Source organism: Mus musculus, chromosome 1 (genome assembly GCF_000001635.26).
Source record: "Mus musculus strain C57BL/6J chromosome 1, GRCm38.p6 C57BL/6J".
NCBI lineage: Eukaryota > Metazoa > Chordata > Mammalia > Rodentia > Muridae > Mus > Mus musculus.
Genome location: NC_000067.6, coordinates 174,246,745 through 174,265,125, shown reverse-complemented (window position 1 = coordinate 174,265,125; position 18,381 = coordinate 174,246,745). Strand labels below are relative to the sequence as shown.

Below are 18,381 nucleotides of genomic sequence, written 5' to 3'. Positions count from 1 at the left end.
TGTTGATCCTGACAATAGATCCATGAACATGGGAAATCTTTTGAGAAACCCTGTCTCGGGGAAAAAAAAAAAAAGGAAATCTTTCTATCTTCTGAGGTCTTCTTCTGTAGAGGTAAATCTTTAACCCAAAAAGGACCAGTCAATGAATTCACAACTCCATTAATTGGTATACAAGCTACATGGCAAGATTGGGCAGGTCTCCCACTACAGTACTCTATTCCCGTCTATTAGATCCTATATGACTTGCGATTTCTCCAAGTCACATTTTTCAGCTCCATCTTGTTGTCCTCCTCCATCTTCCCCTCTCTCTTCCTTCTCTGTCTCCACCCCTCTCTCCTTCTCCCCCAAACTTTTCAGCTCTGCCTTACCTCCTACTGCCAGATCATTGGCTTTAGCCTTTATTTGAAAAGTTAGGGTGGGGAGAAGGTTCATAAGGCACCTGTATATGTGATTCACTTCTTATCTGCAGCCCCTTCCAGGAGAGTAGAATTAGTATCAAAATATAAGACCAGGCTATCCACAACATTCTTCCTTTTTTTTTTTATCCTTGAGAGACCTGAAGTTCTTGCCATATAGATCTTCCACTTGCTTGATTAGAGTTACACCAAAATATTTTATATTGTGACTATTCTGAAGGATGTCATTTCCCTAATTTCTCATCCCATTTATCGTTTGTGTAGAGGAAGGCCGCAGTTTTGTTTGAGTTAATTTTATATCCAGCCACTTTGCTGAAGTTGTTTATCAGGTGTAGGAGTTCTTTGGTAGAATTTTGGAGGTTGCTTATCATATCATGCTCTGATAGTGATACATTGATTCTTCCTTTCCAATTTGTATCCCATTGACCTCCTTTTGTTGTTTAATTGCTCTAGCTAAAACTTTGAGTACTATATTGAAAAAATGGGAAGAGAGGGCAGCCTTGTCTAGTCCCTCCATTTAATTTGATGTTGCTTGTTGGTTTGCTATATATTGTTTTTATTATGTTTAGGTATGTGCCTTGAGCTCCTGATCTTTCTAAGACTTTTAATGGTAAGGGGTGTTGTATTTTTGTCCAAGAATCTATCAACATCTAATGAGATGATCATGTGTTTTTTTTTCTTTGAGTTTGTTAGTGTATTAAGAAGATGGATCTCTATATATTGAACCATCCCTGCATTCCAGGGATGAAGCCTATTTGATCATTCTGAATGATCATTTTGATGTGTTCTTGGATTCGGTTTGCTAGAATTTTATTGAGAATTTTTGATTCAATATTCATAAGGGAAATTGGTCTGAGGTTCTCTTTCATTAATGCATCTTTGGTTGGTTTAGGTATCAGTGATGCTATGACTTCATAGAATGAAATAGGTAGTGTTCCTTCTGTTTCTATTTTGTGGAATAGTTTGAGAAGTATTGATATTAGGTCTTCTTCAAAAGTTTGATAGAAATCTGCACTAAAACTATGTGGCCCTGGGCTGTTTATTTGTTTGTTTGTTTGTTTTGTTTGGGAAACTTTTAATGGCTGCCTCAATTTCCTTAGGGGTTAAGGGACTGTTTAGTTTATCTGGTGCTGATTTAACTTTTGTATCTTTTATCTGTTTAGAAAATCATGAAATTCATCTAAATTTTTCCAGTTTTGATGAGTATAAGCTTTTGTAGTCGGATGGGATGATTTTTTTTTTTAATTTCTCCAGTTTGTGTCGTTATGTCTCCCATTTACTTTCTGATTTTCTTAATTTGGATACTGTGTTTGTGCCCTTTAGTTTGACTAAGGGTTTATCTATCTTGTAGATTTTCTCAAAAAAGCCAAATAAAATAAAACAACAAAAACCAGCACTTAGATTTGTTGATTTTTTTTTGTATAATTCTCTTTGTTTCTATTTGTCTCACTTCCCCTTTGAATTTGATTATTTCCTATAGTCTATTCCTCTTGGGTGTGTTTTCTTCTTTGTGTTCTAGATCTTTCAGATGTGCTATTAAGTTTCTAGTGTAAGATCTCTTCAATTTCTTTATGAAGGAACTCAGTTCTAAGAATTTTCCTCTTAGCATTGCTTTCATTGCGTTCCATAAATTTGGGTATGCTCTGCCTTCATTTTCATTATATTCTAAAATATCTTTACTTTCTTCCTTCCTTCCTTCCTTCCTTCCTTCCTTCCTTCCTTCCTTCCTTCCTTCCTTCCTTCCTTCCTTCCTTCCTTCCTCCCTCCCTCCCTCCCTCCCTCCCTCCCTCCCTCCCTCTCTCTCTCTCTCTCTCTCTCTCTCTCTCTCTCTCTTTCTTTCTTTCTTTCTTTCTTTCTTTCTTTCTTTCTTTCCGATATTATCATTGCGTAGAGACTTATTCAGTTTCCATGAGTATGTAGGCTTTCTGTTGTTTTTGTTGTTATTGAAGACCAGTCTTAGTTTTTGGTTATCTGATAAAATGCTTGGGATTATTTCAGTGTTCATGTATCTGTTGAAGCTTGTTTTGTGTCTGATTATGTGGCGAAGGTACCATGAAGTGATTAGAAGAAGGAATATTCTTTTATTTTAGGGTGAAATGTTCTGTAGATATCTGTTAAATACATTTGATTAATAATTTCTGCTAGTTTTACTGTGTCTCTGTAGTTTGTTGTGAGAAAATTAATTTCTTGGTTTTTCTTAGGTGTAGTTTCCTTCCTTGTGTTGGAGTTTTCCTTCTATTATCCTTTGTTGGGCTAGATTAGTTTCAGCTTCCATGATCTGTCCACTTATGAGAGTCTGGTGTTGAGGTCTCCCACTATTATTGTAGGAGCACTGATGTGTCTTCTGTGGTTTATTAATGTTTCTTTTACAAATACTGATGTCTTTGCATTGGGGCATAGATGTTCAGAATTGAGAGTTCACCTTGGTTGATTTTTCCTTTGCTGAGTATGTAGTTTCCTTCCCCGTCTCTTTTGATAACTTTTGATTTAAAGTTTATTTATTTGATATTAGAATGATTACTGCAGCTTGATTCTTGGGACCATTTGTTCGGAAAAAATTTTTTCCCAGCCTTTTAGTCTGAGAAAGTGTCTGTCTTTGTTACTGATATGTGTTTTCTGTATACAACAAAATGATGGGTCCTGTTTATATATCCAGTCTGTCAGCCTATGTCTTTTTATTGGAGGAATTGAGCCCATTAATGTTGAGAGATATTAAAGAACAATGATTTTTGTTTTTTGTTATTTTTGTTGTTAGTGGTAGTATTAAGTTTGTGTGGTTCTCTTCTTTTGGGTTTGTTGTGAGAAGATTAATTTCTTGGTTTTTCTTAGGTGTAATTTCCCTCCTTGTGTTGGAGTTTTCCTTCTATTATCCTCTGTAGGACTGGATTAGTGAAAAGATACTGTTTAAATTTGGTTTTGTCATGGAATATCTTGGTTTCTCTGTATATGGTGATTGAGAGTTTTGATGATGTCTTAGGGTTTTACTGCTGTTAACAGACACCATGACCAAGGCAAGTTTTATAAAGAACATTTCATTGGGGATGACTTACAGGTTCAGAGGTTCAGGCCATTATCATCAAATTGCGAGTATGGCAGCATCAAGGCAGGAATGGTGCAGGTAGAGCTGAGAGTTCTATGTTTTCATCTGAAAGCTACTTGTGGAAGTTGGACTTAAGCTAGGGAGAGGGTCTTAAACCCATACACACAGTGACACACCTACTCCAACAGGGTCACACCTTCTAGGAGTGCTATACCCAGGACTGAGAATATATAAAGCATCACAGCTGGGTATAGTAGCCTGGACTGGCATTTGTGTTCTTTTAAGGCCTGCATCAATGACATCTCTCCAAGATATTCTGGCTTTTAGAGTCTCTGTTGAGAAGTCTGATGGAATCCTGATAGGTCTGCCTTTATATGTTACTTGACCTTTTCCCCTTACCTCTTTTAATATTCTTTGTTCTGTGTATTAGTGTTCAGAGTATTATGAGATGGGAGGACTTTCTTTTCTGGTCCAGTCTATTTGGTGTTCTGTGGTTTTATTGTATATTAATAACCATCTCTTTCTTTAGGTTAGGGAAGTTTTCTTTTATGATTTTGTAGAAGATGAATTCTGGCCCTTTGCATTGGGATTCTTCACTCTCTTCCACTCCTATTATTCTTAGATACAATGTTTTCATTGTGTCCTAAATTTCCTGGATGTTTTGGGTTATGAGCTTTTTGCACTTTGGAAAATTTCTTTGACTGCTGTGTCAATATCTTCTTTTTTTTTTTTTCCATTTTTTATTAGGTATTTCGCTCATTTACATTTGCAATGCTATACCAAAAGTCCCCCATAGCCACCCACCCCCTCTCCCCTACCCACCCACTCCCCTTTTATGGCCCTGGCGTTCCCCTGTACTGGGGCATATAAAGTTTGAGTGTCCAATGGGCCTCTCTTTCCAGTGATGGCCGACTAGGCCATCTTTTGATGCATATGCAGCTAGAGTCAAGAGCTCCGGGGTACTGGTTAGTTCATAATGTTGTTCCACCTATAGGGTTGCAGATCCCTTTAGCTTCTTTGGTACTTTCTCTAGCTCCTTCATTGGGGGCCATGTGATCCATCCAATAGCCGACTGTGAGCATCCACTTCTATGTTTGCTAGGCCCAGGCATACTCTGACAAGAGACAGCTATATCAGGGTCCTTTCAGCATAATCTTGCTAGTGTATGCAATGGTGTCAGCATTTGGAAGCTGATTATGGGATGGATCCCCGGATATGGTAGTGTCTACATGGTCCATCCTTTTATCTCAACTCCAAACTTTGTCTCTGTAACTCCTTCCAAGGGTGTTTTGCTCCCACTTCTAAGGAGGGGCATAGTGTTCACACTTCAGTCTTCATTTTTCTTGAGTTTCATGTGTTTAGGAAATTGTATCTTATATCTTGGGTATCTTAGGTTTTGGGCTAATATCCACTTATCAGTGAGTACATATTGTGTGAGTTCCTTTGTGAATGTGTTACCTCACTCAGGATGATGCCATCCAGGTCCATCCATTTGGCCAGGAATTTCATAAATTCATTCTTTTTAATAGCTGAGTAGTACTCCATTGTGTAGATGTACCACATCTTCTGTATCCATTCCTCTGTTGAGGGGCATCTGGGTTCCTTCCAGCTTCTGGCTATTATAAATAAGGCTGCTATGAACATAGTGGAGCATGTGTCCTTCTTACCAGTTGGGGCATCTTCTGGATATATGCCCAGGAGAGGTATTGCTGGATCCTTCGGTAGTACTATATCCAGTTTTCTGAGGAACCGCCAGACTGATCTCCAGAGTGGTTGTACAAGCCTGCAATCCCACCAACAATGGAGGAGTGTTCCTCTTTCTCCACATCCACGCCAGCATCTGCTGTCACCTGAATTTTTGATCTTAGCCATTCTGACTGGTGTGAGGTGGAATCTCAGGGTTGTTTTGATTTGCATTTCCCTGATGATTAAGGATGTTGAGCATTTTTTCAGGTGCTTCTCTGCCATTCGGTATTCCTCAGGTGAGAATTCTTTGTTCAGTTCTGAGCCCCATTTTTTAATGGGGTTATTTGATTTTCTGAAGTCCACCTTCTTGAGTTCTTTATATATGTTGGATATTAGTCCCCTATCTGATTTAGGATAGGTAAAGATCCTTTCCCAATCTGTTGGTGGTCTTTTTGTCCTATTGACGGTGTCTTTTGCCTTGCAGAAACTTTGGAGTTTCATTAGGTCCCATTTGTCAATTCTCGATCTTACAGAGCAAGCCATTGCTGTTCTGTTCAGGAATCTTTCCCCTGTACCCATATCTTCAAGGCTTTTCCCCACTTTCTCCTCTATAAGTTTCAGTGTCTCTGGTTTTATGTGAAGTTCCTTGATCCACTTAGATTTGACCTTAGTACAAGGAGATAAGTATGGATCGATTCGCATTCTTCTACATGATAACAACCAGTTGTGCCAGCACCAATTGTTGAAAATGCTGTCTTTCTTCCACTGGATGGTTTTAGCTCCCTTGTCGAAGATCAAGTGACCATAGGTGTGTGGGTTCATTTCTGGGTCTTCAATTCTATTCCATTGGTCTACTTGTCTGTCTCTATACCAGTACCATGCAGTTTTTATCACAATTGCCCTGTAGTAAAGCTTTAGGTCAGGCATGGTGATTCCACCAGAGGTTCTTTTATCCTTGAGAAGAGTTTTTGCTATCCTAGGTTTTTTGTTATTCCAGATGAATTTGCAAATTGCTCCTTCTAATTCGTTGAAGAATTGAGTTGGAATTTTGATGGGGATTGCATTGAATCTGTAGATTGCTTTTGGCAAGATAGCCATTTTTACAATGTTGATCCTGCCAATCCATGAGCATGGGAGATCTTTCCATCTTCTGAGATCTTCTTTAATTTCTTTCTTCAGAGACTTGAAGTTTTTATCATACAGATCTTTTACTTCCTTAGTTAGAGTCACGCCGAGATATTTTATATTATTTGTGACTATTGAGAAGGGTGTTGTTTCCCTAATTTCTTTCTCAGCCTGTTTATTCTTTGTGTAGAGAAAGGCCATTGACTTGTTTGAGTTAATTTTATATCCAGCTACTTCACCAAAGCTGTTTATCAGGTTTAGGAGTTCTCTGGTGGAATTTTTAGGGTCACTTATATATACTATCATATCATCTGCAAAAAGTGATATTTTGACTTCCTCTTTTCCAATTTGTATCCCCTTGATCTCCTTTTGTTGTCGAATTGCTCTGGCTAATACTTCAAGTACTATGTTGAAAAGGTAGGGAGAAAGTGGGCAGCCTTGTCTAGTCCCTGATTTTAGTGGGATTGCTTCCAGCTTCTCTCCATTTACTTTGATGTTGGCTACTGGTTTGCTGTAGATTGTTTTTATTATGTTTAGGTATGGGCCTTGAATTCCTGATCTTTCCAAAACTTTTATCATGAATGGGTGTTGGATCTTGTCAAATGCTTTTTCTGCATCTAACGAGATGATCATGTGGTTTTTGTCTTTGAGTTTGTTTATATAATGGATTACATTGATGGATTTTCGTATATTAAACCATCCCTGCATCCCTGGAATAAAACCTACTTGGTCAGGATGGATGATTTCTTTAATGTGTTCTTGGATTCGGTTAGCGAGAATTTTATTAAGGATTTTTGCATCGATATTCATAAGAGAAATTGGTCTGAAGTTCTCTATCTTTGTTGGATCTTTCTGTGGTTTAGGTATCAGAGTAATAGTGGCTTCATAAAATGAGTTGGGTAGAGTACCTTCTACTTCTATCTTGTGAAATAGTTTGTGCAGAACTGGAATTAGATCTTCTTTGAAGGTCTGATAGAACTCTGCACTAAACCCATCTGGTCCTGGGCTTTTTTTGGTTGGGAGACTATTAATAACTGCTTCTATTTCTTTAGGGGATATGGGACTGTTTAGAAGGTCAACTTGATCCTGATTCAACTTTGGTACCTGGTATCTGTCCAGAAATTTGTCCATTTCGTCCAGGTTTTCCAGTTTTGTTGAGTATAAGCTTTTGTAGAAGGATCTGATGGTGTTTTGGATTTCTTCAGGATCTGTTGTTATGTCTCCCTTTTCATTTCTGATTTTGTTGATTAGGATTTTGTCCCTTTGCCCTCTAGTGAGTCTAGCTAAGGGTTTATCTATCTTGTTGATTTTCTCAAAGAACCAACTCCTCGTTTGGTTAATTCTTTGAATAGTTCTTCTTGTTTCCACTTGGTTAATTTCACCCCTGAGTTTGATTATTTCCTGCCGTCTACTCCTCTTGGGTGAATTTGCTTCCTTTTTTTCTAGAGCTTTTAGATGTGTTGTCAAGCTGCTAGTATGTGCTCTCTCCCGTTTCTTCTTGGAGGTACTCAGAGCTATGAGTTTCCCTCTTAGAAATGCTTTCATTGTGTCCCAAAGGTTTGGGTACGTTGTGGCTTCATTTTCATTAAACTCTAAAAAGTCTTTAATTTCTTTCTTTATTCCTTCCTTGACCAAGGTATCATTGAGAAGAGTGTTGTTCAGTTTCCACGTGAATGTTGGCTTTCCATTCTTAATGTTGTTATTGAAGATCAGTCTTAGGCCATGGTGGTCTGATAGGATACATGGGATAATTTCAATATTTTTGTATCTGTTGAGGCTTATTTTGTGACCAATTATATGGTCAATTTTGGAGCAGGTCCCGTGAGGTGCTGAGAAGAAGGTATATCCTTTTGTTTTAGGATTAAATATTCTGTAGATATCTGTCAGGTCCATTTGTTTCATAACTTCTGTTAGTTTCACTGTGTCCCTGTTTAGTTTCTGTTTCCACGATCTGTCCATTGATGAAAGTGGTGTGTTGAGGTCTCCCACTATTATTGTGTGAGGTGCAATGTGTGCTTTGAGCTTTACTAAAGTGTCTTTAATGAATGTGGCTGCCCTTGCATTTGGAGCGTAGATATTCAGAATTGAGAGTTCCTCTTGGAGGATTTTACCTTTGATGAGTATGAAGTGTCCCTCCTTGTCTTTTTTGATAACTTTGGGTTGGAAGTCGATTTTATCCGATATTAGAATGGCTACTCCAGCCTGTTTCTTCAGACCATTTGCTTGGAAAATTGTTTTCCAGCCTTTCACTCTGAGGTAGTGTCTGTCTTTTTCCCTGAGATGGGTTTCCTGTAAGCAGCAGAATGTTGGGTCCTGTTTGTGTAGCCAGTCTGTTAGTCTATGACTTTTTATTGGGGAATTGAGTCCATTGATATTAAGAGATATTAAGGAAAGGTAATTGTTGCTTCCTGTTATTTTTGTTGTTAAAGTTGGCATTCTGTTCTTGTGGTTGTCTTCTTTTAGGTTTGTTGATGGATTATCTTCTTGTTTTTTCTAGGGCGTGGTTCCCGTCCTTGTATTGTTTTTTTTCTGTTATTATCCTTTGAAGGGCTGGATTCGTGGAGAGATAATGGGTGAATTTAGTTTTGTCGTGGAATACTTTGGTTTCTCCATCTATGGTAATTGAGAGTTTGGCTGGGTATAGTAGCCTGGGCTGGCATTTATGTTCTCTTAGTGTCTGTATAACATCTGACCAGGCTCTTCTGGCTTTCATAGTCTCTGGTGAAAAATCTGGTGTAATTCTGATAGGCTTGCCTTTATATGTTACTTGACCTTTTTCCCTTACTGCTTTTAGTATTCTATCTTTATTTAGTGCATTTGGTGTTCTGATTATTATGTGTCGGGAGGAATTTCTTTTCTGGTCCAGTCTATTTGGAGTTCTGTAGGCTTCTTGTATGTTCATGGGCATCTCTTTCTTTAGATTTGGGAAGTTTTCTTCAATAATTTTGTTGAAGATGTTTGCTGGTCCTTTGAGTTGAAAATCTTCATTCTCATCCACTCCTATCATCCGTAGGTTTGGTCTTCTCATTGTGTCCTGGATTTCCTGGATGTTTTGAGTTAGGATCTTTTTGCATTTTCCATTTTCTTTGATTGTTGTGCCGATGTTCTCTATGGAGTCTTCTGCACCTGAGATTCTCTCTTCCATCTCTTGTATTCTGTTGCTGATGCTGGCATCTATGGTTCCAGATTTCTTTCCTAGGGTTTCTATCTCCAGCGTCGCCTCACTTTGGGTTTTCTTTATTGTGTCTACTTCCCTTTTTAGGTCTAGTATGGTTTTGTTCATTTCCATCACCTGTTTGGATGTGTTTTCCTGTTTTTCTATAAGGACTTCTACCTGTTTGGTTGTGTTTTCCTGTTTTTCTTTAAGGACTTGTAACTCTTTAGCAGTGTTTTCCTGTTTTTCTTTAAGGACTTGTAACTCTTTAGCAGTGTTCTCCTGTATTTCTTTAAGTGAGTTGTTGAATTCCTTCTTTATGTCCTCTACCATCATCATGAGATATGCTTTTAAATCCAGGTCTACCTTTTCAGGTGTGTTAGGGTGTCCTGGATTGGGCGAAGTGGGCGTTCTGGGTTCTGATGATGGTGAGTGGTCCTGGCTTCTGTTAGTAGGATTCTTACGTTTACCTTTCGCCATCTGGCAATCTCTGGAGTTAGTTGTTATAGTTGTCTTTGTTAAAAGATTGTTCCTCTGTTGATTTTGTTACCCTCTATCAGCAGGCGTGGGAGACAAGCTCTCTTCTCTGAGTTTCAGTGGTCAGAGCAGTCTCTGTAGGCAAGCTCTCCTCTCTCAGGGAAGGTGTACAGTTATCTGGTGTTTGGACCTCCTCCTGGCTGAAGGTGAAGGCCCAAAACAGGATCTTTCCCAGAAGCTGTGTTGCTTTGGCCAGGAAGGTGGCCAGTTGTCTGGAGTCGAAGATGTCGCAGCCTCAGAAGCTCTGTGGCTCTTGCCGGGAAGGTGGCTGGTTGTCTGGAGCTGAGGATGGTGCCGCCCCAGAATCTCTGCGACTCTCTCGCCCGTCCCAGAAACAGCTGGCACTCTGTATTCCACACGGTCACCCGTGCAGCCTGCCCTCCGCGGAGTCCCGGAGCCAAGAAGGCTCCCGCCGGCGCCTGTGCCACAAACCTCTCAGGCCAGGCAGACCCCCGTGCTCTCACCAGGAAGGTGGCCGGCTGTCTGGAGCTGAAGATGGCGCCGCCCAGAAGCTCTGCGACTCTCTCGCCCGTCCCAGAAACAGCTGGCACTCTGTATTCCACACGGTCACCCGTGCAGCCTGCCCTCCGCGGAGTCCCGGAGCCAAGAAGGCTCCTGCCGGCGCCTGTGCCACAAACCTCTCAGGCCAGGCAGACCCCGTGCTCTCACCAGGAAGGTGGCTGGCTGTCTGGAGCTAAAGATGGCGCCGCCCAGAAGTTCTGCGACTCTCTCGCCCGTCCCAGAAACAGCTGGCACTCTGTATTCCACAGGGTCACCCGTGCAGCCTGCCCTCCGCGGAGTCCCAGAGCCAAGAAGGCTCCCGCCGGCGCCTGTGCCACAAACCTCTCAGGCCAGGCAGACCCCCGTGCTCTCACCAGGAAGGTGGCCGGCTGTCTAGAGCTGAAGATGGCGCCGCCCAGAAGCTCTGCGACTCTCTCGCCCGTCCCAGAAACAGCTGGCACTCTGTATTCCACACGGTCACCCGTGCAGCCTGCCCTCCGCGGAGTCCCGGAGCCAAGAAGGCTCCCGCCGGCGCCTGTGCCACAAACCTCTCAGGCCAGGCAGACCCCCGTGCTCTCACCAGGAAGGTGGCCGGCTGTCTGGAGCTGAAGATGGCGCCGCCCAGAAGCTCGTGTCAATATCTTCTATGGAATCTTCTATACCTGAGATTCTCTTTTCTATCTCCTGTATTCTGTTGGTTATGCTTGCACCTGATCTCTTTCTTAGGTTTTCCTTCTACAGGGTTGCCACCCTTTATTATTTCTTTATTATTTCTATTTTCATTTTTAGATCTTGGATGGTTTTGTTCAATTGCTTCACCTGTTTGATTGTGTTTTCCTGTATTTCTTTAAGAGATTTATGTGTTTCCTCTTTAAGGGCTTCTACCTGTTCACTGTGTCCTTCTGTATTTCATTAATGGAGTTATTTATGTCCTCCTTAAGGTCCTCTAACATCTTCATGAGATGGGATTTTAGGACAGAATCTTGCTTTTCATGTGTGTTAGGGTATCCAGGGCTTGCTGTGGTGGGAGATCTGAGTTCTGATGTTGCCAAATGGCATTGGTTTCTGTTGCTTATGCCTTTCACCATCTGGTTATCTCAAGTGTTAACTGGCCTTGCTGTCTCTGACTGGACCGTGTCCCCACTGTGAGCCTTGTTATGATGACTTTCCTTGAGTCAGGTGGTCTCTGCCAGCATAGTTATGATAGACCTCCTGGGAGCTGAGCTGTCTCTGGGGGTAGGGGCTGGAGCACCTGATCTGCTTCAGTGTGCAGTTGTGGGATGGAAGGATGATATGTCTCTGGTGGGGCAGATAGGTTCTGTGTCCACTGGGCCAGGTATTGGGGCAGGAATATCTCACCTGTGAGCCTGGTTTTGACAGACCTCCTGGGAATCCAGCTGTCTCTGGGTGTGGAAGTGGGTCTTAAGCACAGACTTTGCTCCAGGCCCAAGTTTTAGTATTTTAGGCTACTAGAAAAGGGGACAGAGGAGCACAAGGTAGGCAGGAGAATAGTGTGTTCACCAGTACACAGTGCCTACTTCAGGGGCAGGAAAGATAATATTTTTATTATGGCTTCTAGAATTCTCTTTCTCCTGTAACATCAGTTTTTTTTTATCATAAAGTTATATTTTAGGCATTGTGTTTAACTTTTCATTGCCTTAATTATCACTTTTAAAATAGAAGTAATATTAGTAATCCTTAAATGTCATACTAAATCCATAAAATTGATTTAAACAATTTATCCATATTTACCATTTGATCCATAAAATAAAATTTAATCATTCCTGCGTTGAACTCATATTATCAGGTATTACTATTTTTTCCACTGTATTAGAAACTAGGGCTTTATGCCACAGAAAAACATACTGAAGAAACACGTATTTTTAAACTGTCAGTCATATGCAATGATTAACCTTGCCTGACTTTGGGGATTTTGGAAAGTTTCATGTTTTCCAAAGGGTGGGATGTGGATGAGCATCTGAAATCAGATGTTTGAGCTTTGTAGGAAAAATAAAGAAGGTGAAAATAGGTGGTGTTACTTTCTGAAAGATGCACATTCAAAAGGGAGAGATTGGGTGAAAAGAATAGAACGACTTGAGAGAGATCAGGATAATCTTCCCAATGGCTTTGAGACTAGACACACTATGAAAGAGTTGCGACAAACTCCTCAGTCCACTGCAAAAAGAGTCTGTGTTCCTGTTTTCTTATAGGTATATTTTATAAGTTACTCATTTTATCTGTGAATTTGCAAACATGAATCCCTTGTTATGGGATCTTGAGTGTGTGATATCCACTTGATTGGATTCAGTTTCCTTTTCCCAAAAATGTATTTTAACCTTATCTTCCTAAACTCGAGTTTTAAAAAAGATTTTTCATGTAAAACCATATATTTGTTTCATATTAGATACACAAATTATTGCAGCTTGAATCATGATCTTAGTTTCTCTTTGTTCACAATTCCCTTCCCTGTTTTCCCCAGAAGAGTAGTATCAACTGGTAATAAAAATCACAATTAGGTGTGTTTCCTGAGACAGCACCCGCTGGGACAGCCGAATCCTCTGAGAGAGAGCTCCTCTTTGGAGAGAAGCAGATATGGTTCACCATCTGGGGCTAAAGTGGAGGAAGGGAGCTTCCTAGCATCATTTGACATCACTTTGCTAGGAACATGAGCTTCTGAGATGGACCTCAAGTCTTACTCTTGCTGAGCAGTATTCTGAGAGCTGCCTATGTTATGGCTACCACAGTGCAGAACTTAGTCCCAATATGATCTTCTTGGAGTAAGTGTAGACTCTTTTCTCTCTCAACAGTAAATGATTTTATTTATACCTGGGTTCACAGCAAATCTGGGGTGGGGGTGGGGGTGGGGGTGGGGGACCATGTTTGAAGGCTAATCATTGGTCTAACAGATATCTGATGTACAACTGTTGCTGTACCCTATTCTTCCTTCAGGGTTCAGCATGTTGGTAACATGAGAAATAATCTAGTTCTCCTCGCACTGATGAATTTGAAAAGGATAGAATGGCTTGAAGGGGGATGATTGTATAGATATAATCAATTTATATTGAGCAACATAATTAATCTACACGTGTTTAGTATAATTTCCCACAGTTTTTGAAGAGAGTAATCATTTTATGAAGAAGTAATTCTAAATTATAACACAACACACCTGTTTTCTAATCCTGCTTCTATTTGACTTAAAAATGTTATGACCTTTCTTGCCTTAGCTGCAAGATGTTCACAAATCTTTCCACTTCACCATACATTTTAAGACAATGTCCTTTAAATGTATATCCTTAGCTATAAAGTTAGGATGAAAAATTACATGATGCACATATTTTTAAACTTGCATATATGTGAATTATATATATTTGTTACATAAAAGGTATAACATATCTACAGTGTGGTAATTAATAGAAGATGTGTAACACATAAATGAAGTGTGTAATAGTTATAATCATTTCTGCCTATATTGTTTACATGTAGATAGGCATATAGGAGTTTATGTAATAATTGTCTATCTATAACATACCTGAATATAAGGGTAGACCTATAAATACTTGTGTCAAAAGCAGCACACATTCTCTGAAGTTTAATTGCAGACTAAATCAGACATTCTTTGTGTGTGTGTGTTTTCCAAAAGGCACAAAGAGAAGAGAACCTGTATCACTCACATCTAAAGAGGATGGACATCAACTGCCATGGTGGAAGGAACCAACAGGATCACAAGGACAATCATTCAGAATGGTAGAGAGCAATGTGACCTGCTGGCAGGGCTTTGTCTTCTTGGGCTTCTCTAGCTTCGGGGAGCTTCAGCTTCTGCTGTTTGTCTTGTTTTTGTCTTTGTATCTTGTCACCATCACCAGTAATGTTTTCATCATCATAGTGATCAGACTGGATAGCCATCTGCACACACCCATGTATCTCTTCCTTTCCTTCCTATCCTTCTCTGAGACCTGCTACACATTGGGAATCATCCCAAGGATGCTCTCTGGCCTGGTTATGGGGGGACAAGCCATCTCCTTTATGGGCTGTGCTACACAGATGTTTTTCTCTGCATCCTGGGCTTGTACCAACTGCTTCCTCCTGTCTGTCATGGGATTTGATAGATATGTGGCCATCTGTGCCCCACTTCATTATGCCAGCCGTATGAATCCCACTGTCTGTGCCCAGCTAGTTGGCACCTCCTTCCTGAGTGGATACCTTTTTGGACTGGGAATGACTCTAGTCATTTTTCGTCTCTCATTCTGCAGCTCCCATGAAATCCAGCACTTTTTCTGTGATACACCTCCAGTGCTAAGCCTCGCCTGTGGGGATACAAGGCTAAGTGAACTGGGAATCCTCATCCTTAGTCTGCTGGTCCTCTTGGTCTCGTTCTTCTTAATTAGTGTCTCCTATGCCTATATTTTGGTAGCAATCCTGAGAATCCCTTCTGCCGAGGGACGGAGAAAAGCTTTTTCTACTTGTGCCTCACACCTCACAGTGGTCGTGATTCACTATGGCTGTGCCTCCTTCATGTACTTGAGACCCAAAGCCAGCTACTCTCTTGAGAGGGATCAGCTTATTGCTGTCACCTACACTGTGGCAACCCCTCTCCTCAATCCTATTGTTTATAGTCTAAGGAATCGGGCTGTGCAGACAGCTCTGAGAAATGCTTTCCGGGGGAGTTTACTTGGTAAAGGATAAAGGCTAGCCTGGAGACATTTGCATAAGCACACCCTAGACCAGGTTCAATACAATGGACTAGATATTTTACAATTTGGGCAAAACTGCTGTACCAAAACTCCACATCCCTCCTTTGCCTTTCCTCCCATGATGCCTGGAAGGATAAAACAGGAGTTCTTGCTCTGTTTACTGTGTTCAACCCACAGTGAGCTCCAAATCTTAAATATTCACCTTCAGTCTCATAGATGCCACTCCCAATTATCAAAACAAATCGAGAAACAAGAATTTTCTTAATCATGACTGTTTTCCCAGCTGAGCTAAACAAGATGAAAGAATTTCAAGGCTACGATGCCAAGATCCAGGAGCATTGTAGAGAATTTTAAAGTGATTATACAATGAGACTATTTGATCAATAATGTTCTTCCAAGGCCTGAAACTCGGGATGTAGTCTGGAAGATGCTGGGTAGGCAGAAGCCCTCTTGCTGCTTTTGCTCCTCACCCCTCACTGCATCTCTTATCTTTCTGAGTTTGTTGTAGAGCTATTTACTTTGCCTGTTCCTTCCACCTACAGTGTTTCATACATGCCTCGGGTTGTTGTTAGGGAGAATTAAAAATGACTTCCTCAGTAGCCTGGCAGGAATGTGAACACAAGCTCTTCAACTAACTAGCTGTGTTAAGCTGGGTAAGTTACTTGCCTGTTTTCAGCTTCAGTGCCCTCATTTGTAAAATAGTTATCATTACATACTTTTGTATATGACTAAAGGTTTCATACATATATAAAGAATTTATCAATATACTCGAGTCATAGTCATATTTTAATGAATGCCACTTGCTACTTGTAACAATGTTGTGATGCTGGCTTTTAGTCCGTGGATCTGAGACAGCTTCCTGACTAAGTTTGTGTGTGTTCTTATTCCTAAAGAATGGATGAAACATGTCCTAAACTGACTGGGTCACTCAGAAAAAGATAACAGGCTGGGTAATGAGAGACTGTGGATATGTTACAGAGACAACTGAGTGGGTCAGAGAAAGTGAAAGTCATACAAATGAGAAATGTGTTAGCCTAGGGAGTTTTTGTTGTTCAAGGAAGTCATCAGTTGAATATCTCACTTCAGTATGATCCTTTTGTGAAGCAGGAGACAGGGCATAATAAATGGAGCAGAAAGATATCTGCGATTTAGAAAGATCAGCACATGAGTAGGGAGGATAGAGAGTTTCAGCAGAGACAAATAAGAATCAAGGAGACAAGGAAGGAATCCTAGCTATTACCTTAGGCTGAAGAAAAATGAAGGCTTTGAGATGCTAAGCTCCAGATCCACCAGGCTTATCAAGGAGATGGAAATATAAATGACCTGAGAAATATAAACTGATAGCCCAATTTTATTCAGCTCATACTGATTTTTGATGGTCTATTATGTCATAACCACCCAGTTGGAAAGATCTTGGTCATTTATAACTAAATTAGACACTGGTAAACATTTTGGGGGTATGTTCTGATTGTTATATTCCACTATAGTTAATGGCTTAAGGTAAATGTTATAAAAAGACTACTTGTCATTTTCAAATATCTTTATTTGTAGCCATAAGTATTTTAATTAGATCCTGTGAGAATTTTTTCCCAAAGATTGAGGAGGGGTTAATTTCTACTCAAGCGAAAAAACTGAGACTTAAGATAGTAAATAAGGAGTGATATTCATGAGCAATAGGCTATCTGTACGAAAGGCTAAATTTCACAAAAGGCAACAAAGTTACCTAAGAAACATACCTGTACTGAAAACACCTAGATATAGTACCACCATAGCTTCTTGGTTTTTTCCTTAAATTATGAACATTTTACTGGCTTCTGAGAAGATAGAAATGAATAAAACATCAGTTGTATCATATTAAAATGTAAGAGAGTATTCAGAGATTTAGGGAACATGAGAGGACCCTGACATGCCAAAGTCATTCACTTTAATGGTGAAATATCAAAACAGGACAAGAAGAAAACAAGCATTTTATGTTATCTTTTTCTGACTCTACTTCATAGAATAAGACAAAATTACAAACATTTCAAATTGTAAGGATTTCATCTCTCTTAAAAGCTACTAACAAACTGTGAATCACCTTGTATTTTATTTATCTAATTTATTATTGTCCTTTTCCACAGTATAATTAATTGCATATTATATTTAGTAATAATATGGTTCCAAAAATACAAAAGCATAATTTTACCTAAATTTCCCTTTAAAAAAGAAATATTTCTGCTATAATCAGAATGCAGTAAAATCTTAAAGGTGTGCAGCACACACACACATACACATACACACACACACACACACACATTAAAATCTTGGCACCCTAGGTAGAGACTAGTTACATAATCCTATAGATTTTTCTTAGCCCCCGCTATATACTTGATTATTTTTTTAAAAATCCCACAATAAATGTAACACACACACACACAGAGCAGCAGGATCTTTTTTTCTTTCACGCTTGCTTGTGCCTCTTATCCCCCATTACTTGCTGCCACACTATGATTTTCTATGATGCATAAGAATCTGCATATCAATTGCCAAAGAATGAATTGGTGAAGCCAACATAGTCGTAGCCAGCAGGTTGGCTCCGACCCCGTGGATCCATATATTGCTGCATATGTATGGTACAGAATGACACTTGTTCCGGGGTGAGAGCCTGGAAAGAATGAAAGGAGAAAGACAGAGTTACAGAAACCCAACACTTGTTCTCACAGATGGAGAGCCATCAGAAGAAGCAGCTTTCTGCCTATCACTCTGAGTTTCCATAAGTTTATTCCATCGAATGAATAAAAAATTCAAATTTCTTCCTGAGTCTTTTTTTCATATCCTTTTCTTTAGATGTTTTTGAGAAAAAAACAAACCCAAAACAAGCACACATCTTATGTCATTATGGTATTTCAAACACAATTTGATTTTGTTGATCTCTCAATCCCCCATTTCTTTTTCACATACTCCCTTCTTGTTCTATATCCCTAGCATTCCTCTGTCCATTTTATATGTCATATGTGCTTTGATAGTTTCCATGTCCCCTTCAAACCCTCTTTCACTTTTCAATATTCAACATCAAAAAATTAGGTCTTTCTATTTCTTCAATTTGGCTTATTAAGTAGAAATGGCAACAGACTGCTTAAAAATTGAGTTGCATGTTTCGAACAGACTGTAATAGTCAGTAGAGAACAAGTAGATATTTGGGGCTAGGGCTGGAGTAAGACAAATGATTTACTGAAATAAGTAATACCTTGT

The 18,381-nt window shown here is 39.8% G+C and overlaps 2 protein-coding genes across 2 annotated transcripts in view; one reads left to right on the top strand and one right to left on the bottom strand.

The window, feature by feature from the left end:
- The first annotated feature begins 14,149 nt into the window (after window positions 1-14,149).
- Olfr419 (olfactory receptor 419) lies at window positions 14,150-15,237 on the top strand. Its single transcript, NM_146715.2, has one exon. The coding sequence runs from the start codon at window positions 14,201-14,203 to the stop codon at window positions 15,140-15,142; it is 942 nt and encodes a 313-aa protein (NP_666926.2). The 5' UTR covers window positions 14,150-14,200; the 3' UTR covers window positions 15,143-15,237.
- A 1,439-nt stretch (window positions 15,238-16,676) lies between these two features.
- Window positions 16,677-18,381, bottom strand: part of Spta1 (spectrin alpha, erythrocytic 1) — a 75,711-nt gene continuing 74,006 nt past the window's right edge. The window contains exon 52 of the mRNA NM_011465.4: window positions 16,677-17,794. Coding sequence (NP_035595.2) covers window positions 17,669-17,794 — 126 coding nt within the window. The 3' untranslated portion in view covers window positions 16,677-17,668. The remainder of the gene's footprint in view (window positions 17,795-18,381) is intronic.